General features: G+C 41.8%; 4 protein-coding genes across 10 annotated transcripts; 3 read left to right on the top strand and 1 right to left on the bottom strand.

The window, feature by feature from the left end:
• The first annotated feature begins 12 nt into the window (after positions 1 to 12).
• Positions 13 to 2452, top strand: nme5 (NME/NM23 family member 5). Of its 2 annotated transcripts, none has more exons than XM_030396952.1 (5): positions 13 to 405; positions 975 to 1180; positions 1781 to 1881; positions 1978 to 2096; positions 2264 to 2452. In XM_030396952.1, the coding sequence occupies exons 1-5, from the start codon at positions 280 to 282 to the stop codon at positions 2345 to 2347; spliced, it is 636 nt and encodes a 211-aa protein (XP_030252812.1). In that variant the 5' UTR covers positions 13 to 279; the 3' UTR covers positions 2348 to 2452. The 2 variants fall into 2 exon arrangements, with proteins under 2 accessions (XP_030252812.1, XP_030252811.1); XM_030396951.1 differs by having other exon boundaries at positions 1963 to 2096.
• Positions 2453 to 3952: 1500 nt separating this feature from the next.
• Positions 3953 to 7357, top strand: LOC115569056 (heterogeneous nuclear ribonucleoprotein A/B-like). Of its 3 annotated transcripts, none has more exons than XM_030396947.1 (9): positions 3953 to 4080; positions 4582 to 4811; positions 5245 to 5413; positions 5506 to 5664; positions 5750 to 5881; positions 5992 to 6082; positions 6226 to 6384; positions 6495 to 6577; positions 7022 to 7357. In XM_030396947.1, the coding sequence occupies exons 2-8, from the start codon at positions 4597 to 4599 to the stop codon at positions 6560 to 6562; spliced, it is 993 nt and encodes a 330-aa protein (XP_030252807.1). In that variant the 5' UTR covers positions 3953 to 4080; positions 4582 to 4596; the 3' UTR covers positions 6563 to 6577; positions 7022 to 7357. The 3 variants fall into 3 exon arrangements, with proteins under 3 accessions (XP_030252807.1, XP_030252809.1, XP_030252808.1); XM_030396948.1 differs by having other exon boundaries at positions 4010 to 4133; XM_030396949.1 differs by lacking the exon at positions 6495 to 6577 and having other exon boundaries at positions 7022 to 7356.
• Positions 7358 to 7560: 203 nt separating this feature from the next.
• phykpl (5-phosphohydroxy-L-lysine phospho-lyase) lies at positions 7561 to 13386 on the bottom strand. Of its 2 annotated transcripts, XM_030396942.1 has the most exons (13): positions 13042 to 13386; positions 12815 to 12933; positions 12554 to 12713; positions 12397 to 12471; positions 12219 to 12306; positions 11998 to 12114; positions 11813 to 11895; positions 11492 to 11717; positions 11048 to 11202; positions 9113 to 9202; positions 8847 to 8980; positions 8642 to 8686; positions 7561 to 8294 (listed from the first exon to the last, which is right to left on the bottom strand). In XM_030396942.1, the coding sequence occupies exons 1-12, from the start codon at positions 13227 to 13229 to the stop codon at positions 8643 to 8645; spliced, it is 1479 nt and encodes a 492-aa protein (XP_030252802.1). In that variant the 5' UTR covers positions 13230 to 13386; the 3' UTR covers positions 7561 to 8294; position 8642. The 2 variants fall into 2 exon arrangements, with proteins under 2 accessions (XP_030252802.1, XP_030252803.1); XM_030396943.1 differs by lacking the exons at positions 11813 to 11895; positions 11998 to 12114; positions 12219 to 12306.
• A 229-nt stretch (positions 13387 to 13615) lies between these two features.
• On the top strand, positions 13616 to 20094 carry LOC115569055 (protein FAM53C-like). 3 transcript variants are annotated; one of them, XM_030396945.1, is made up of 6 exons: positions 13670 to 13701; positions 15774 to 15798; positions 15924 to 16022; positions 16114 to 16174; positions 16259 to 17091; positions 18536 to 20094. In XM_030396945.1, exons 2-6 carry the CDS (start codon positions 15796 to 15798, stop codon positions 18782 to 18784), a joined length of 1245 nt encoding a protein of 414 aa, XP_030252805.1. In that variant the 5' UTR covers positions 13670 to 13701; positions 15774 to 15795; the 3' UTR covers positions 18785 to 20094. The 3 variants fall into 3 exon arrangements, with proteins under 3 accessions (XP_030252806.1, XP_030252805.1, XP_030252804.1); XM_030396944.1 differs by lacking the exon at positions 13670 to 13701 and adding an exon at positions 13710 to 13869; XM_030396946.1 differs by having other exon boundaries at positions 13616 to 13701; positions 15774 to 16022.
• Positions 20095 to 20536: the final 442 nt, after the last annotated feature.

Here is a 20536-nt window from a genome sequence, read left to right as displayed (position 1 = left end):
ATTATTTTGATTGACCTGCTTGGCTTGCCGTAGTGTTGGAGTGGTATCCTAGCAACCTAAACACTAAAAAATCGGGGAGTAGGCTAGTAAATGGCATCACCGCTCTTTAGACTCCTTATGCAACCAAAACTACATATTAACCAGTTGAATGGGATTTTGTAAATAACCCCACTGTTAGTTGTTTAAATAGTACTTAAAGTTCGTGTCAAGTTTGAAAGGGCTGACAGAAAATATCGCAACTCGATTGGCTACAGATGCTCGTGTAGCATACAGGAGCAGATGGACCAACCTACACATTATCGTATTTATGTTGAAAGAACTCTTGCTCTTATAAAACCAGATGCCATCCACAAAGCTGAGGAGATCGAGGACGTTATCCTGAAATCGGGCTTCATCATCCTGCAGGTTGGTTTAAACCCTGGATTATACAGCAATGGGCTCAGTGATAAGAACGTATGTAGTCTAAATCACAGGATGTGCTAGCTTAACTTTAGGGTTCCGTATCGGGTAAGGACAGGCGTTAAACCATCGCGTGATATTTGAGATAATAGCAACTGCTATTTTTAATGTTCATTATAAAATACTGCTACGAAAACAAAAAATGGGTTTCTCCAATTGTGTGTAGGGTCGGACTGACACATTAGCACATCTGATGTATTACAGGTATTTCCTTATATGCATAAGTTGCTGGTTGATATCTAACAAGAAATTGCAGTACAGGAATACAGGATATTTTTTCAGGCGATAGAGAAAGTGTCACCAGAATATAGTTTGTCCAGCAGGGGGCGCTGACATTGTGCTGCTCAGCACAAACGCTTGCATAGCTGTCAGCATATTATAATAGACTTATAGAAAGTTTGATCTTAAGTGTTTGTCAAACCTTAACCTTAATCTTACATTAATTATTGGTCTAAAAAAAATCAAGCATCAAGTCCCATTTCACTGAAGTGTCCAATACTTAATTCTTGCGGTAGAAGCGGAGGCTGCAACTAAGTCCTGAGCAGTGCAGTGACTTCTACTCAGACCAGTATGGAAAGCTCTTCTTTCCCAGCTTGACTGCCTTCATGAGTTCTGGCCCCATCATTGCCATCACTCTGGCCCGTGACAACGCCATCGGCCACTGGAAGTCCCTCATAGGGCCCGTCAACAGCATCAAGGCCAGAGAGACTCATCCAGAGTGGTCAGTGTGTTTGCTTCTTAAGTATTGATTCAGGATTTTGTTTTGTTGTCTGATTCATCTTTGGAACATGTGTTTTTTTTTTATCCTCTACACTGGTGAGCAATTTGACTGATTGTGGCTCATGAAAACATGGCCTGCAATCTGTTATCGAACCATGAAATCAGATTAAATGCCTGCTAAGACAAAGGAGAGCCACAATATTCAATATTTCTCTGCTATATTGATATCAATACTTTGGTCAGACAGATTCAGACAAAAATGTTGTGGGATTGAAATTATGCTAGACAAAATGTCAATGTTTGGGTCAAACATGCTGTTCAAGTACATTCTCTATGTTGTTTTGATTAAGTGCCCTGATAATAATAGTAATAACAATAATAATAATAATAATAATAATATTCTTTGTAGTCTGGGTACAATGTGTTTTAATCCTACATTGCACAAGTTTGAATACAAATATTTGCATGTACAGTACATAATCCACTATGTCCTGTGAGTGTGGGTCACAGGACATATGAATTAGTGTAGTGATTGATTGTTTTTATCTAATGTAAACCACCCTGCCAGACATATTTATGAATGTGGTGTATTTTCACCCAGCCTCAGAGCAAAATATGGCACCTCTGACCTGAAGAACGCACTCCATGGCAGCGACTCATTTCATGCGGCTGAAAGGGAGATCAAATTCATGTTCCCAAATAGTAAGTACCACACATATTCACATATACGATTGTTTGTAAAGAAATGCATTATTGAACACTCATGATTATGCACCCCCACATGCTTTCTCTCTGTAGCTGTAATCGAGCCCTTTCCCTCAAGAGAAGCAACCGAAGAATACCTGAGCCGGTATGTGAACCCAACCCTGCTACAAGGACTCATTGAGCTCTGCAAGCAGAAGCCTCGCAATCCCTGCGTAAGCATTCACTGTTTAATATTTGAAAATAAACAGGTGGTCAGATTTATTTGTTTTGGACGATTATTTACTGTCATTGAATGTTACGGTAAATGTTTGTTTGATGGAGTTGAGCTTTGGTCTCTGGAACATCTCAATCCTTTACCCTACACTTTTGTTTTCACTAGATTTGGCTGGCTGACTGGCTGATCAAAAACAATCCAAACATGCCTCAAATATGCGATGGGGCCATCGTCGAAGGAGTAGAATGACAACATGGAAAGGATGAAGGAATTTATCATTTCCGATGTTATTTTGTAGAAAACAAAATAAATTCTGTGTTCTATGAAAAAGTAAAAATGTCTTCTTCGCACTAATCATTTGTTTTAATTGCTTTCTGCCAAAGCTGCTCAAATTATCAAACATGCGTTCTTTTTTGACACTAAAGGTTGTGACTTGATTTAAAACCTTCATTGAAAATCAAAATCAAAAGGTTTGCTTAAGTACATTCATCATTTAGGCATGTTGTATTTTTAGCACTCTGTCCCACTTGTTTTAACATTTTGAATCACGCATTAAATCAGCCAGTGGGTTAAGAAGCTGCATTTGAGCATGACTGCACTGGAACTATTGGGTGAGCTGTATGACCCAAGCTGAGCTAAGACAATACCTTGATCTGGTCCACCTGCTTTGACCAGGTTCATCTCTCGTTGCTCCTCTGGAAATGGAATGGAAAAACACAAAACGTATCATTAGTTTAGTACTCCAGCTAGTAAAGGACATGCATGTACATATGACTGTCTAACAAATATGTTACTGAATTTTCAAGTTTCAATTGGTCAAACGAGCATTACAGCATTTGATTCAGGCTGCTACACGGCAGTTTGCATGACAGCTAACAAATCGACAATGAGGGAAATTACTCTAAATGACCAGTCAGTATTGGTATAATGTGTTTTTATGAAAGCAGACAGAAATTAGGGAAAAAAATAATTTTAATGAGTAAGATGTGGGTGGAAACTTATGTCCGTCTCTAAAGGCAATCTGACTATAGTTTATATGTCTTGCAGCGTAACTAGGATTCGAAATGTGTATGTACTATATGTGGCTCTTAACTCAGTGTGTAGAACATGACCCCTGTGCCTGGCTAGAAAAAAGTACATTTATGGAAGATAAGCTATGAGAACTGTATTTTAACAGACAGAACAAAGCATGGCGAACTGTCCTTATACAGCAGTACCTCACAGTGCATTGCAGTACCATCCTGCAATGCATCGCTCATAAATTACAGCAGGCATGAACTAACACCTCCCTGAATGTCTAAATAAAAACTGTAGGCCTACATAAACCTAACAACATAGTGCTTATTGTGAATTGATTGTACTTATTTCTTTTATTTCATTCCTTTATGTTTTGTTTTGTTTTTGTCCAACTCACGTCCAGAATTCTCTTTAAACTTGTCATTGAAATAAATGTCCATGTACACATAAGGACCTGGAGACAGCTCTTCATGTGTGTATCTACCATTGATGTTCAAATTGAGATACCGAGATGTGTATTTTGTACATTTTCCACAAGCTGCCCGTTCATTTTAATGGCTCTGGACTGTTGCATCGTACGACAGTTTTGTCATACTCGAGTGAATGCCGGTGAAAATTTGTTTTAAGAGCAACGCTTTCATTACATTATTCAACACAACAAGACTTATTCATCTTATGCTCCCGGTGCCAATCGACGTGGTTGAGTTTAGCGAACAGTGAGTCTTTTCATTAAAGAAAAGGGTTCAGAGTTCTTTCCTTCCTGTGAGTCAGAGGGCGTGAACATCTGTGAAAAGAGAGCGACGCGGTTGTAATTGGTCGGCACCGTGAGTGGCAGCAGCGATCGTCCAATCGGATGGCTTCTCCGCAGAAATGGCGTTTTTTTCTGCCGGTTCTAGAAAACCAACCACGAGTTGTCGTCGTGTGGGAGAATCCATCTTGAAGAGAGCTCTCCGGTTGTGTGACCAGTAAGCAGGTTTTCGTTCTTCCTTAGTGTTGGTTTTTTTCATTGTATCGTCACGTAAGTACTCTGACTGGCGACCTATTTTCGGTCATTTTCTGGTAGATGTAGACGAAATATCCGTAATTACGAGAGAATTTGAGCTAACAGTGCGTCTAGCACGGCCTCTGCATTACGTAACTGCGAATTTGAGTTGTACAGCCCAGGCTTGTGTTATCAGTATAGTACAGATGGGTACGTATTTTCTAATCTTTGGCTCCAGCAGAGACGCACCTACTAATTTGGGGGTAATTACTGTGTTGTGGGTTAACGTAACCTTTAGCTCTGTAGCTGGCACTCGGAGACAAATAACGTCCCCGTGTGAATGTATGGAACGCAGTTGTGCCGGCCAAAATGGTGGGAAATGCATGCTTTGGCACCGTGTAAATGGCGAGGCGTGCAAGGCATGACGGATTATGTAACCATCGATACTTTTTAACTTGATTGTCCCCCTTCTTTTGGGTCTTAGGTATATTAGTGCAAAATGTCTGAGACAGAGCAGCAGTATATGGAAACATCGGAAAACGGCCACGAAGTCGACGACGATTTTAACGGAGCCGACAACACCGAAGCGGAGATCGACGAGAGCGCCGGGAATGACTGCGGAGAGGAGGAAGGGCCCGGCGCGGACGACAATTCGCAAAACGGCGGCACGGAGGGTGGCCAGATCGACGCCAGCAAAAGCGAGGAGGATGCAGGGTGAGTTTAAAACGCACGAATGTGAATCATCTGTGGAAGCGACAATTAAAAATACGCACTCGTGGTTTGCCATGTTTCTTTGTTCCGCCGGCCTTTGTTGGCGCCATATGCAGAGCGGAGGGGGGATGGGCGCCGAGCAGGGATCAAATCTAACATGTAATGGCTTATGAGACTGTGTGGATACGAGATGCTTGCTTTAGTCGCAGCGTGGTGATTTTCACCAGATTGATTTAATGAATGTAAAATAACCTGTAAGCATAGCAACTGTAGCCTGCCCCCACACGTCACTGGGTTAACAGATGTTCTGGAACAGTGTGTACATTTACACCCCCCTCCTGCCCGACACCACCCCCACCCTATAGCCATATATAAAGTTGAAGTAGTGGTGCCGCCTTTAAAGCTTAACATGGCCCTTTCCCCTTTCTGCCCTCAGGAAAATGTTTGTTGGCGGTCTCAGCTGGGACACGAGCAAGAAGGATCTTAAAGATTACTTTTCAAAATTTGGTGAGGTGACGGACTGCACCATCAAGATGGACCAGCAGACAGGCCGGTCAAGAGGCTTCGGCTTCATTCTCTTCAAAGATGCAGCCAGCGTGGACAAGGTGAGAGGGGAAGTGATTATATAAGAACTTCAGGAACTCTGTGTTTACAAGGACATGCAAACTTCAATGTTTTTGTGTTTTTGTTCTAAAAGGTCCTGGAACAGAAGGAGCACAAACTCGATGGCAGAGTGATCGACCCGAAGAAGGCCATGGCCATGAAGAAGGATCCGGTCAAGAAAATCTTTGTTGGAGGCCTTAACCCTGACACCTCAAAGGAAGTCATCCAGGAGTACTTTGGGACTTTTGGCGAGGTAATTTCATTTTTTCCTTCAGTTTATTGTGTAAATGAATGCTTATGATGTTGATTGTTCTAAAGGTAAATTTCCTTTCACGCAGATTGAGACCATTGAGCTTCCACAAGATCCAAAGACGGAAAAGAGGAGGGGATTCGTATTTATAACATACAAAGAAGAGGCCCCGGTCAAGAAGGTCATGGAAAAGAAATACCACAACGTCGGTGGAAGCAAGGTAAAAAGCACATGTGCACACAGGTGACTGGGTACGAGTTACCCAGTTTAATGCATTTTGCCAAAGGCGTGCACGGCTGCAATGTAATGTTCTCTTGTGTCGTGTTGCAGTGTGAAATTAAAATAGCCCAGCCCAAAGAGGTCTACCAGCAGCAGCAGTATGGTGCCCGTGGATATGGCGGACGCGGCAGGGGCCGTGGGGGTAAGCACATTCTTGCATGTATACCAGCACATTTCTTTTCACATTAAATTAGACTCAATGGTAGATTTAATTTTACGTGGGGGGGTTGCCTGGGGTCGTGTGTGCTGGAGAGTTGTGACATAGGCATCACCTGTTGTTTTTAGGCCAGGGCCAGAACTGGAATCAAGGTTACAACAACTACTGGAACCAGGGATACAACCAGAACTACGGCTACGGACAGCAAGGCTACGGATATGGCGGCTATGGCGGCAACTATGACTACTCTGCTGGTTATTACGGCTATGGGGGTGGCTACGATTACAGTAAGCGATAAGTGCCCCCAGGGAAAGAAAAAAAAAATGAGAGAAACTTTATTTTCTTGGTCCTCCTTGTTGTACAGAAGAACTCAGTCCCTTTTTCTCTTGTCCTCCAGACCAGGGCAATACAAGCTATGGGAAAACTCCAAGACGTGGCCACCAGAATAGCTACAAGCCATACTGATCACACGTAGTGCAGGTATGCATTTTTGCATCATCCGTGGTAGTATGAGAACATAGCTGTAACCATTGGTGCCTTTTTGACCCCAAAGATGTCCATCTACTCTAAATCCATTCAAGCATTGTGGTGGGGTTAGTGTAGACCGTGTTGTGGGGTCTGTGATCATTAAAGATGGATTCATTCCACCTGTCAGCCATCTTAAGATGCATCTCTACAAACACTACTTGATCAATAAGGGTTGAGTTGGTGGTGGTTGAGAACAGGAACAATAAGGACCGTTTCACCTTTCACCTGGGTGCTAGGTGTGTAATAGCTAGCGGTCGTCCCCCCCCCCCCCCCCAAAGTGTGTCTGTCCATTCACTGACCTGTCAAACTCATTCATGCACCTGTCTGTCTATGTGTAACTGCATGCCACATTTGGTTTATTCTCAGTAACGTTAAGCACCGTGTTTTTCTCTTAAGGTCTAAAGTAAATAAGAAAAAGAGATCCATGGTCTGACCACAGCGAACATGGGCTCTGGCTTTTCCTTTGGAGTTGGCAGAAATTTGGACTCATGCTCCATTTGTACAGATCAAGTGAGGAACTGGGGAAGCAAATGTCACTTTTCCACTTTTTATTTTATATTGTTTTGTGTCCATTTACATTTCCAGTGATGGAAGTGTTATTTTTACTGTACTTTTTGGTACCTTTTTGAATCTAATGTATTGTATGGTTGTATTTTTACATGTCTACTGGATTTACAGATGAGCAGGAGCAAAAGCTTTTAAAGCTTACAAATAAAACAATTTTGCTTTTTTTTTTTTTTTTTTTTCTTTTGGTGTTTCTAGATCTTTAGTTAAATCTCCCGTGCTGAGTGTTGGATGCGAGTTGCATGGCTTCAGATGTGGGGTGAGGCTAAATAAGGGATTTAAACTTAATCAAAGGGTTCATTGTAAGCGTGTCAATTGAATGTTTGCAGATGGTCTAGTAGACGAAGACAACCAGCATCTTTTTTTTTTTCTTTTGGCTTTTAAGGAGATTCTTCCCCCATCATGTTTGCAATTTTAAGTGGCTTTACTAGTGTAACTCAACTGAACGCAAGCCTGTTAATGTATGAGGGTACTCCCTCTCTCACTGGAAACTCATTCCTCTAGTGTCTTGGGCAAATTGGTAGAAATAAACTTTTGGTTTATATTACACATGGATCTTTTTGTTATTATTTGTAAAGTTAATGTTAAATGTTTTGTACTGCTAAATGGCTTGCTTGTTTTGTCTTGAGTAATGTTAACATCTCTACGGATGCCTCTCTGGGAAGCCGTGGGAGAGTGCTACAGTATCTGCAGGATAACTGCTGGCTCAGTGTTAATACCCACCCCACTAGATGTGAAACTGCGATACTTGAGCAATTTTGTGAAATGTGTCCAGGAGTTAAAGATAGTGGTCTGGTAAGTGCTTGACTCAACCGTACTGTGTATTAAGAACATGTTGCTGATCAGTGTTGTAAGTTGGGACAAATTATACATCACTACTGTGGGTAAAAAGAACGCAAGAGTCGAGGCCTTGAAAAGCTCATCTTTATTATTATTATTATTATTGTTTTTAAAAAATATATAAGTTTAGTGTCATATTGGCATAATCTTATATTGGTCATCTCCCAGCTGGTAATCATGTGCTTGCATCACTTTAAACAAGTAAACTCCAATTGGCTTAGTATAATCAGTAAGGTGACCTCTTGCATCTCCTCACTCCCCGTTCCTGTGGAGAAAGCAGATTCATATTACTTCAGTTTAATGTTGCAAGACTCAAAACAAATTAAAAGAGAAGTCATCCTCAAGCACTGACTTATTTCAGATCTGTCGGTGCTCTGATATAAGAATGTACTCTTGAGAAAAACAGTCCATAACAAAGACAAAGGGAGTCCCCACAGTGGTCAGAGTTGGTGCAGGGCAGCAACATGTTCTGCCAAGTGAATTGAATGAACTTGTTTGATCTGCTGGAACCTCGAGTTTTAGACATTCATATCTCTACCTCTGAACTTTCTGAATGTGACCATCTGACAATGTCTGATGCAATTAAAGGTTTTTTCTACAGGTTTAACAAACCTTAGATGTCTTCCTTTTCCGGTTTAAGGTCACTGGTTTCCATGTCTGAGAATAAGAACATTCAATAAGTGTTACCACAATTTATTATTGATGTGTGAGTTTACTCCTTACGGGTATATTCAATAGTTTTCTTATTCTTTATACATTATGGTGAAGTAGATGCATATTCCATACAGCACAATCCCAGAACTTTTATGTAACTAACCTGTGAGGATGCGGTCAATGCATTGCACCACCAGATCTGCGTCCTCCATACTGAAGCACATGGGAGGTTTAAACTTCACAACACTTTCCCAGGGGCCATCTGTACTTATACAGATTTTATCCTCCTCCTTCAACCTAAATTGAACATTGGGTAAAATTACAACGCCATGTGGAAGAGACGGCATACACAGAACATTAATTTACATTAAGTTACATTCTGGGAGAAAAATTAACGGTTAATTATTGTATAGCACTCCGGCCCTGTACCTCTTCACCAGCAATGCTGCTGTTTCTGTGGCAGGAGTTCTCTTCTCCCTATCCTTAACCAGCTCGATTCCCGCAAACAGTCCCGCACCTCTGTTTAAAAAGAAAAAAAATATCTTTTAGACTTTATTTTTGAGTTGAAATACTTGAGCCCAATATATGCTTTAAGACTGGATGACTGGATAAAGATTCAGGATGTAGTTATGGTGTCTACTTGTCTATAATGATACAAAATGGGAAAAATGGTTCAAATTCAGTCATTCCATAGGATGTGTATAAAATCACACGTTTGATCACATCAGATTGTCTCATTCAACCCATAAGAAGTTCCCACACAAGTCTTGGGTATTACTGAGTGATTATTTGAACTCACCGCTGCTGTGACATGGACTCATTCATATTAATGAGAAAAGCCCCATACACACCACGAAAAAATTAATTAGGTTGAATGAAATGCTAAAATGATTCCAATTGTTCTGTTAGTGGGTATAGGGCTCGTTTTGCCTTTAACCAACTTAGCTTCTACACATTCACAACTAAAAAAAATAGTATATGAACAATATATAATAGCCATCCCAGAGTGTAAGCCATTGCAGAAGAAACAAGCTAGTGTTGAGATAAATTACAAAAGTAAAAGTATGTAAGTATTAACAGCAAAAGTTCAGGGTATTCACCATAAAACGTTACCCGTCACTGTTTTAACTGTTATATATCATGTTGTCAGAGCAGTTTTACTGCTGCGTTAATGTGTATGTTTAATTTTACTGCTACAGATAATAAAATAGTTCTACCTTTAACTAATTTAAATGTAATCGGGTAGTTTGATCTACTGCAGAGCGTCATGTTTGATGAGTTAATCACATGTTTGTGAAGTTTATATTCTATAAGAAATGCACATATTTCAAGTAAAACGATTGTTTTCCGCTTTATGGTGATGCATTTTCCTGGTGAACCAAATGTTATTTTAATTCAATTTATCTGACAAGTAACTCATCACAAGAGGTAAATTTTTTATGGATAATTATAAGATTTACAATATACATAAAGTTGGATAAAAATGCAAATACCCAACTACAAGTTCTGTAAATGTACACTTACAAGTACAATACTTGGGTAACATGTCCAAGTTATTCCTGTGCAATCAGTATCACCTTCTCTCAGAGGCCCTGCACACGGGTGTCATCAATCACTGACCCGTCAGACCTCTCAGGTTGAAATCAGAAGCTATGTTGGTCATTGAGGGACTCCACTATACTCCATGACATGAGAAGTATAGGTCCACTCAACATATAAGTGATACTTTTAATTTAATCATTCAGTCATTCAGGTTGAAAGTGGTAGCACTCAATATCTGAAGGTTCAAATGTTCAATAAAAGGTTTAAAGGTTCATTTAATTGTCATTTTACAACACAGATTGCGCAACAAAATGCAACATTTTTATGATGAATTGAGGGTGAGCTCATGAGTCTCACAGCCTGAAGAGAGAAGCTGCCACTTTATCTGTTGGTACGGCAGAAGAAACTGCTGTAGTGTTTGCCAGATGGCAGCAGGGTGGAGAGACTGTGGCTAGGGTGGTTATTGCACAAACTGACCCCCTCATACAGACGAGTCCAATGAAATCATGTTTCGTGTTGACACATGGCAGCCCAAAAAGCCTGAAATGCTTTCAGGTGTAAGGGAACAACTGCTGCAGTATAATTAACACTGTATCATACTGTCCTGACAAAAGCTCTAATCAGCCAAGATAAGCGAAAACACCAGTGTGGATGTACCACTTTAAGAGCTTTAATTAATGTTGCCAGTTAAACAGCAGTTTAATATGACAACTTAATGAAGACCAGACTGTCCTTATTAATTCATGTTTTTTTTGTAATTATTGGTGCTTGATTTCTAAAGTGGTTTAATGCTGGACACAAAAAACTAGAGCGCACACTTACCTGACATCACCAATAATTCGATGTCGTGTTTGTAGCTTTGTGAGCAGATCTTTAAGATGTGCTCCCACCCGTGTGGCGTTTCCTCTAAGGTCCTCTTTCTCTATCACGTCGAGGACTGCCAGGCCAATTGCGCAGGACACCGGGTTCCCTCCGAACTTCACGAAGTTGGAGAATGAACCAGTAGTTTAAACTTGATAACAAGGGCTAATTGAGACAGATTCACACAAACAAACTTTTGAACCTGTTCTCCGTTAAAGCAGAGATGTGTATGTATATTAGTATACTTTAATAATGTTTAATTGCTGCAGCAATGAAAAAAGGCCACTTTTCGCTCATCTTACTGTAAATGTTGTGATCTGTGCTATACTATAAATGTGTCCTCAGCCAGAAAAAGCCATACATGCCAGGTTCGAGGAGCGTTCATTCATATTACTGTGTAGTCACCGTATTGAAGTACTCCACTCCGTTGGCTGTAAAAGCTCCAGCTATCTCTTCAGTGGTTGCCACGCATGCCAGGGGGTGCCCATTGCCCATTGGTTTGCCCATTGTCACTATGTCGGGACAGAAACTCTCCCCTTGCTGCTGGAAAGCCCAGAAGTGACTCCCCAATCTTCCAAAGCCCGTCTGCACCTCGTCTGCCACAAACACTCCACCAGCTGAACGCACGTACCTTTGGAAAGTGTGAGGGAGATTAAACTTTTCACCACTATCATACATGTGGCTGAGAAAAACAAAAAACAGCCTGTGAAATGAGTCACCACTCACTCCGCAACCTTAGTTGAGTACCCATGGGGCAAGATGATTTGCCCTCCCACACTTGGCAATGATTCAGCGAAGAAGGCGGAGATCTATTGCGGAGATGGTGGAAAATTTGTAACGTGTTATGCGTTGATCATATTTGCTACAGCATTATCCTGTGTTTCTGTGCACGCAACAGTGGTAAAGTCTACCTTACGACCCTTTCTGTGCACCTCCTCTATTAGGTCTTTCACTGTATCTGCATACGCTTGGCCTGGGTTGGGGTGATCCTCTCTGTACATGCCACTGTAGGTGTCTGGTAAGGGGGCCTAGGAGGTTCAAACACATTCTGTCAGATAGGCAGGAGTCCACTGTTGGTCTGCAGTTTGTGAAATTATGTTTTGTTTTTTTGTTTTTTTAAAGATTTACCCACCACGTGAACCCATTCTTTCTGTCCAGTCAGTTTCCGGAACTTGTAAGGACTAATGTCGATGAGGGACTTTAGATGCCCGTGGTATGCACTGGTACGAAAGAAGAGGCCATTGTAAATGATAAGCAGGTGTTATTGTCAGAGGGTTAATGTATCGCATCGGAATACAAAAAACACTCACTGGTCGAGCACAATGACGTCCTCATGTTGGGTGTACTGCTGTGCCAAGCGCAGGGCGAGATCATTTGCCTCTGAGCTGTCAAGAAAAACAGGTGTCAAAGCACAGGTATGGAGAGGCTTCACTAGTCTGTGGGTGTGTGCGTGTACGAGGTTCTTACCCAGAGTTGACAAAGTAGAAGACACACAGTCTCTCAGGCAGGGTGGCAGCCAGGCGCTCTGCATACAGGACTATGTTGTCATGCAGGAATCTTGAGTTTGTGTTCAGGAGGTCCATTTGTGCAGCTGCGGCCTTAGTGATGCTGGGGTGACAGTGGCCCACTGCAACAGAGAGCACACAGGACGTTACCTACACCAAACCTCCCGCCACAAGGGGGCAGGAGTGTGACGTGCTGCGTGTTCTACAGGCTTCTCTCTCCTACCGTGTTGAACGTTACTGATGCAGTCCAGATAGCGCTTGCCATTCTCATCGTAAAGATACTGTCCTCTGGCTCTGACAATTTTCACGGGGTCGTCTGAATAAAAGAGTCTGCACGACTGCCTGTGATCGAGACAGCGGAGACGTCAACGCGGCACAGTGCACACATCATGTGACATGCCTCAAGTCTTAAAAATCTCACAACACCAGTCAGTCTTCTCATTTACATACCCGATTAATCTCTTCCTCTTTTCGAGAGTTTCCTCTTTGCTGAGTTCAAGTGCCATAGTATCTTTGGTTTCAGCTCTCAGTCTGCAAGTTACACCAAAAACCGCTGAAGCAATAAACTCAGAGATAATAGTTGGACAAGTATATCGTTTTATGGAAGTGTTATTTAAGTCTTTACGTCCATCACGCATGCGCAAGAAGTTTGGGTTCCGTTATACGTGGACCCCCCTTTTCTTTCTATCCATTTCATTATATTTATTAGATATTAGCTATACATAAAGCTATTGGGATTGGCTAGGTAAAACTTTTTCCTATAAATATCCGGCGAAAAACACGTTCATTACTCAGTTTAGATCTTTTGCCGTCGCTTTATTTAGAAGGGTCTAACTGTGGGGGTGTTAAGATGCAGAGAGGCTTAAAATAAGTGCAACCTTGTGTTGCTTTAAATGTTTCTTCAGCTGGGAACACACGAATAAATTTGGTATTAAAATAGTATTCGCTTTATACCTGTTGAAGGGTTTCCTTAAAAAATGTGTTTTTTCGGCAGTGTATTAAAAACACCTCTGTATTGGTATCGCCCAAAGTCTATAAATACTCTGCTTAACTGCACTCTATCCGGCGCACTGTGTGAAGCTTCGGTTGCTAAGGAACGGCTGAATGCAGGTAATACATCAGGACAGCTGTAGCATGCTAGCTTGCAAACAGGCTTCGTAACCAAGCTAACGCTACAACTAATTTCGGTGCATTATCAGCCCAGACGTTAAATGTATTTACACCTCTTGTCATAATTCTTCTCGGATGAATCATGGCAACAACCGAGTACAATGACAAGTAATTAACATGTAGTAAACAGTCCGAATGCGAGCAAGCTAACGCTAGTAACGTTAGTTAGGACACTTGTTATCCTTTCAGCTAATATAGCTAACAGAACTGGCTAACTTGGTGCTTCATGGGCTGCATCGTGTTGCTGAGCTAGCTTACTGTATAGTTTGCTCAACAGCTAAAGTCAGTATCCGATTTGGACAGGAAATCTATCCCTATATTATTAAGTCGTACATTCTCAATGACCAGCAGTTGTACCGCAGCTAGCGTTAACGTTTGAGATAATGTTTTAGGTTTTTAAGTGGCGAACACAAATGTTGTGTTTCTTTTAGAGAAGGGCAAGCAGCGCAGTACTGCCTTTAACTTGTTTGCTGGTTTGCACGTTAGTAAATATGTAAAGTGTCCTTACAGTAGAGTTAATCAATTAACCTGACTAATAGTCTTAATGAACAACGTTTTTGTGCTAGATGTGTCTGGTACGTCGCTTTGAGATTATCCTGTTATTGACTTGAAGCAACTTTGACATTAAAAGTTTGTTGGCAAGATCAGAGAGTGATCAAGTTTAAAATCAGCTGGGGGTCGACAGCATTGCTCTTGGCTGTTTCTGTACAAATGGAGTCATTGTGGTGGGTGCAGAGCTAACATGCTGCTTCCTCAGGTAGGTTGAGGTTCAAGCCTGTGTCCCTGTGCTGGTGAGGTAGCTTGTCTTCTGACATGTGGATGTAGGCTAGCAGTGTAGCACCGTGTTTGCCATAAGGAGGAAGGCCCTGGAGGCCACATCTGACTGCCAGCAGCAAGTGTCGAAGCAAATGTCTTCAGTGGCTAGGACTCTAAATATCAGCAAGCATTCTACATCATATGAGGATGCATAATTTGATGTTGACAGAGTTTGTGCATTCATGTCTAATTGATGTCATTATTATATGTCCTCTAGTTGACAAATGAAAGGGCAGATTCAATTTTAATGTAGTGGATAGTTTATATGTTGTCTTTCGTTTTTAGTTTCAGTATGAGTTGTGGACGGTGATTCCTTGCGTGAATCACTAAAGGTTAATCTTCAAAGAAGTTTGTGGATGATTAACCATTAGATGTAAAAAGTGAACGTGTGTACAAACAAAATGTCAGAGGAATGTGTGTTGATGAAATGGACATGCAGGCTGTCTTGTTGTCCACTGCTGTCAGGGCACATCGCACCATATTGGCTTTGCCTTGGTAATATAAACTCTTGAGATCTGATCACTGTTCTTTTGTCCCCCTTGCCTTGTTACTGTGGCATGCCTCCAGCCCCTATCCCCATTCATTTTTTCACACACTTCCCCCATTCCTTTCCCTTTTCGTCTCTCCCTCCCCCTTCCATTCACTTCACAACTCTTGTCAGTTGTGTTTATAGGACCCAACTGACTTTGATTGCCATGGTTTTGCCACAAAGGTTTTTACAAGGGATATACTCGTTATTTTATTTGAAACCTCACTACTAGACGTTGCGTTTGTAGTCCCAATAAGAAATGACCATGTGCATGATGGAATGTGAAGTGTTTCTTTGTTCGGGGTCTCCCCTCGTCCATGTCTGCTCTCTCTGCCTTTGTGAACATGAACTCCCGTGTTTCACGTGTTACTGAATCGGGATGTAGATCCCAGCATGGGTCTCATCTGATAGTATGTGGTCTGGTATTAAAGCAAATTTGTTAGGGCAGTCTGTTCCTCTCTCTGTAGGCTTTTCTGCACTACAACAGTTATAGCATCAAGAGGAAAGCCCCCTTGGGCACATTTTACATTCCTATCTAAGGCCCAGTGGATATGTCTACAATTTGTAAGCTGCTCTTCGGTGGCATGCTTTTTCTGCAGTGTATGGGATCACTTTGAGTTCATCTTTGACATTGTTTCATACATTTCTTTCTCATCTGTCGTTCTAGGTGGCATAAAGATGCTGGTGGCATGGTGAGAAAGTTGGTCTGGCAGGTTGAGGTGTGGAGGGGACACCGCAAACCACGCCAGGATTCTGACTAACTCAATTTCCACTGCCCTCAGTAGATCCTCCTCTTCATTTCCATGTGTATCCTCAGATTGTAGCTTCAATTATGGTGACACTTATCACAGAGCAGCTCCGTAAGCAGAGTTTGGAAGAGCCTTATTACAGGGCTTTCTCATTCAACGTGAATGTGGTGAGTTGGATACAAAACTAAATCTTCACCATGATTTACTTGGTTTTAAGGGTTCTGCTTTTAAAATTAAGTTATAACATTTTTGTTACAGTCGTTACCTGCAGTGGGCTCCAGTCCCACTGTCTCATGGAGTGCTTGTAGATCAACACAAGGCAAGTTCATTGAATCAAGTGCAGCATTTACGACCTATCAGTCGGGAACTCTGTCTCATGTTTATTGTTATTTGGCATTTTTAGACACCAGCTCAGCAACACACCCATCATCCAAAGCAAACCTTCTGGATGATTCCTGTGGACCAGACTCCCTATGGCCTCCTTCCCATTCTGGAGAAACTATCCAGAGACCAGAGGTGTCTTTCACAGGCGAGGCTTTCCAAAGCTCACCCCCGCCGCCACCTCCAAAACGCCACTGCCGGTCCCTTTCTGTTCCAGAGGACCTGTCTCGGTGCCGCTCCACCTGGCATCCTAGTGCATCCAAGGTTTGGACCCCAGTCAAACGTGGAAGTCAGGGTGGAGGAGCATCTAGTTCAGGTTCTGGAGCCAGCTCTTTGCCACTTTGTGGTCCCAGTTCCTCCTTCACCTCTTCATCCCTAAACTCATCTTCTAGCCCTACCTTCTTTAGCTTAGCACTGTCTTCTGACTCCCCACTACCATGGAGCTTCCCATGGGACCCTTGTGACAAATTGAAAGGAGCCTGTTCTGCTTCCTTTGCTTCTCCTTCCTCCTGCTCCTCTTCACCGGCCCCCCTGATTTCTCACTCATTGCTGCAGCGCCGCTTCTCCCTCTCCCCTGTGCATATTCAGGACGCCTCTGTGGTGCTTCTGCCCCCCCGGCCTTCCCCTGCTTCCGCTCTAACATACGGCTGTTCTAGCATGGAACACCCAGCCCTGTCTCCATCACCCACTTCCGCCTGCAGTACACCTTCCTCCTCTAGGCGCGACCTACACCCGGCGCTGCCGCGTTGTCACTCACAGCCCTGTGACATGCGTAAACCTCGCTTGAAGAGGCGCCATGACCCAGATGTTTTGCCCTGCCCCAGGCCAGGCCTAGACTTCAGCAAGATGACACAGGTGAGCAACAAAGTCCAATGGTCTGTAAAGTTTGGTGTTATCTGGCAATCTCTTTATATTGATCATATTGATCAATATATTAGCTAAGCACACGGCTAAGCACATCGGTAAGTAATCCACAAGCCTGGGTTCGCTTGTTCCCATGTTTTGTCTTTTGGATCCTGGAGGCCAGTGGTAGGCCTCTGGCAGGATCCCATCCCCCTGAACTCACCACAGCTAAGCATTGCCCGCTTGCCATCAACTCTCCTCATTCCAGACTGGTGTTTATGTTGGGATCATTTAGTGAAGCGGGCCCCCTGATCTGTGTCTATACTCCTATCTGAGTCACATCAGTCATAGGGATGGGAATCTGAGTTACTCAGTATGATTTGATTTACAATTTGTTACTCACGATTAAAATAGCATCATGAGACAGTGAATCTGTGGTAACTGATACAATTCAAGATAATAATCTAATGATGCATCACAATAGCTGTGCCTTTAACATTTGGCAGAGTGCAGGAATTAAGTATTTATAGATGGATAGATAATGTTATCAGTCCCCGAAGGGAAATTAGGTATTATCTGCATTATGGCATTTGTTTCACAAAATTTGACATGAGCTGAGCTGAAACAATAGACAGAAAAGCACATACAACTTAGCTTAGTGTTTCTTAATCACTATCATTGACTGCAACTGGTCCACATGCCATAGGAATCTGTTGAGAGCGTGTGCAGGTTTATATTTACCTTTTTGTAACAACAAACTCTAGTTAAACAAGTTGCAGTATCCACTCGTATTGAGTCTCCTGTCATAGGTTCCGCTGGTTGTAACTGCCTGATAGAGCAAAACTGTATTTAAAGTGTATCAACGATACACCAAACAATGTGCTAAAATTCAAGGTCTTTTTTTGTTAAAAATATTTTTTTAAGTTCGTCCTTCTGTTATTTTGCACTAATGTTAGATCACCATGATGGACCACCCAATACGCACTCAGTAAGGTAGCGAGAATGTCACACTATGTTTGCTTGCTGGGATTCCCGGTACTTGGCCTGCACATTCTGATCCATTTGTGTCAGATAGTCGGGTAGTCTGTTACATATTTAACACATTTGACAAGATTCAAGGATGTCAATTTAAATTCTGTAATTTAAGTCAGTGAATGTGTAACTGTATCATTTCCAGAGTTAATGGTGTTGAGGTTGATGTTTTGTGGTCCAATTGCACAAGTCAGACGAGCCCATTAGATCATCCATCAGTTAATCTATAACTGCACACTTCCTTATTATCTTTTTGGGTGGGGATCCTGAGATGAATGCCTCTGATAATTCCACTGCATGAATGGCTGTTGAGAAAGAGACTGAGTCTCATTTTAGTGAGCTGTTTTGCCTTTTGTAAAAAAACAAAAACAAGAATTGTCACATAAACACATGATAATCACAATGCTTCTTTTTTCCTGTGTAGATTGGTAATCAGGAGAGCCTAGTGTGTGCTACAGGGGGCTGTGTTGTCCAAGTGTCTTCCCAGGCAGAGCAGCGCTTGGCCTTCTCCCCTGCAGAGTTCCTGGGTCGAGCCAGCATTGGACCACTAAGTGAAAGTGAAGAGGAGGAGGAGGAAGATCAAAGAAAAAGGACTCTAATAGACGACGGACAAAAGATTGTTTTTGAAAGAGACTGCACAGAACTGGACTTGAACCTCATAGAAGAGAACTGACCACTCCTTTGGGCTCCCAGTGTGATTACTGCATTCATAACCACGTTAAGCACACCTGTAGGCTTTGTACGCTCTTCTGGCAGAGTCCTTTGGGAACCTGCTGCCCTCCTGAGGCATATGTCAAGAGTGCATAATCAAGTACCAAGCAATTAGACGCTAATATCAAATTACAGTGTTATAGGGAAATGTGCATGAGCAAATAAGCTAGTTTTCATGCATACGGAATTTCTGCTTATATCTGATATTGACTTAATTTGCATCAGCAATCGTCATACATCTTGACATCCTCGCATATCCTCATCAGAGAACACTATATACTAGAGTCAGCAGAATCGTCTTTAATATTTCAGCACAAGTGATTTTAACAAATCTTGTTGTTCCGTCAGCCAGGATCGGCGGCAGCCTCCTGCAACCCGGCGAAAAGGATAAGCGGTGACAGATGATAGAGTGATGGGTGTTCATTGTAAAACAAACGAACAGGAAAAGCTAACCGATGAATGGGCCAGAGAAAAGAATTCCTCATCTTTGGGTCGTCTACTTTTGTATTTGGGTGTTTTGAATTTGGGAACGACTGTATGGAGCCGTTGAAGGTGGCCATAATGTTGCAGTACTGGTCGAAATTCAATTCAAGTTGCGCAAACAACACAAGACACAGATTTATACGTAAATGCTCTCCTGTGGGTTTAACAGGATACATTCCAGGTTTTCCCGACAGTTCTTTAAATCCCCTCAAGACTCATCTTTTACTGCTGTTCTGTCATTGATTTAGCCAGTTTGAGTAACTCTGTATCACCAGTGGGAAGCTTTTCATGCAATGGCAATGGAATTATAGCTCTCCCCTTTTTGTTAATGTGTTTTCTTTTGCTTGAACATCGACACACCTTGTCAACAATATTACTGATGATACTGTAAACTTGACCATGCCTTAAGCTTAAAAATAGAGTTCTTGGGGCTCTGGTCTTCTTTTTCACAGCCAGACAGTTTTGCAGTCTCCATTTGCGCTGATTCAGATGTTTTCGAAACAGGTGGGGCACATGCACTACAACAGTCAGCTGGGTAACCGGATCGACGCCGCGGCTGGCCTCCATAGGGCACAATGTTAATCTTACTGTACAGTGGTTAGAGCGAGTGCACACGTCGAGCCAACTCTTGAGCGTATGTGACAAAGGGCAGTTAGTGATGCAGATGATTTTCGGTGGCCTTTCAGAAATGATTTTTTTTTCATGTGTTTTCAGATAGAAATATTACTGTTGCACAATTTATGTACAAATAAAATTTAATAGAGAATGATATTTTTTTTCTTCCCAAAAGGTGTCTTGTCTTTTTAGTTTTCTTCCCCTTTATTTATATTTATATTTATATTTATGTTTATATTTAAAGATAATCTGTCCTGTCAGTCAAATGTAAGAGCATGTCAATGAGATAATTGTGACACCTAGTGGCTGATGTGAGTGTAATGCTGATGCTGCATAGTAATTACACGGTGCTTTAATCCATTCTGACTTCATGATCAGCGGATATTGACCCACGCAGCTTCATATTTGGAGGCAAAAAAAAAGAAAAAGTTTCAAAATATATATATATATATATTTTTAATTGAATTATAGCTTACTAAAACGGATTCAATCATTTTGACTTTGAGATGAATAGATGTCTTGATCTTCGAAAAAAATAAAAAATAAAATTCAACAGCAGATCAAATTAAAGACCACCATTAAAAAAAAGTTGACAAAGTTTATCATAGTACAAGCA

This window comes from Sparus aurata, chromosome 18, assembly GCF_900880675.1.
Source record: "Sparus aurata chromosome 18, fSpaAur1.1, whole genome shotgun sequence".
NCBI lineage: Eukaryota > Metazoa > Chordata > Actinopteri > Spariformes > Sparidae > Sparus > Sparus aurata.
Note: the sequence above shows the minus strand (reverse complement) of the source record. Positions and strands in the feature narration are given on the sequence as shown.

Coding starts and splice junctions, on each gene's coding strand:
- LOC115569056 (XM_030396947.1), top strand. CDS start 4,597: ATGTCTGAGACAGAGCAGCAGTATATGGAAACATCGGAAAACGGCCAC. Junction 5,414..5,505: donor ATGCAGCCAGCGTGGACAAG/GTGAGAGGGGAA, acceptor TTGTTCTAAAAG/GTCCTGGAACAGAAGGAGCA. Junction 5,882..5,991: donor ACAACGTCGGTGGAAGCAAG/GTAAAAAGCACA, acceptor GTCGTGTTGCAG/TGTGAAATTAAAATAGCCCA.
- LOC115569055 (XM_030396944.1), top strand. CDS start 13,844: ATGGCAACAACCGAGTACAATGACAA. Junction 13,870..15,773: donor ACAACCGAGTACAATGACAA/GTAATTAACATG, acceptor CTGTCGTTCTAG/GTGGCATAAAGATGCTGGTG. Junction 16,175..16,258: donor TGCTTGTAGATCAACACAAG/GCAAGTTCATTG, acceptor TGGCATTTTTAG/ACACCAGCTCAGCAACACAC.
- phykpl (XM_030396942.1), bottom strand. CDS start 13,229: ATGCGTGATGGACGTAAAGACTTAAATAACACTTCCATAAAACGATAT. Junction 12,714..12,814: donor CATCAGTAACGTTCAACACG/GTAGGAGAGAGA, acceptor TCTCTGTTGCAG/TGGGCCACTGTCACCCCAGC. Junction 11,718..11,812: donor TACTCAACTAAGGTTGCGGA/GTGAGTGGTGAC, acceptor CACTTTCCAAAG/GTACGTGCGTTCAGCTGGTG.
- nme5 (XM_030396951.1), top strand. CDS start 280: ATGGACCAACCTACACATTATCGTATTTATGTTGAAAGAACTCTTGCT. Junction 406..974: donor CGGGCTTCATCATCCTGCAG/GTTGGTTTAAAC, acceptor TTCTTGCGGTAG/AAGCGGAGGCTGCAACTAAG. Junction 1,882..1,962: donor CAAATTCATGTTCCCAAATA/GTAAGTACCACA, acceptor GCACCCCCACAT/GCTTTCTCTCTGTAGCTGTA.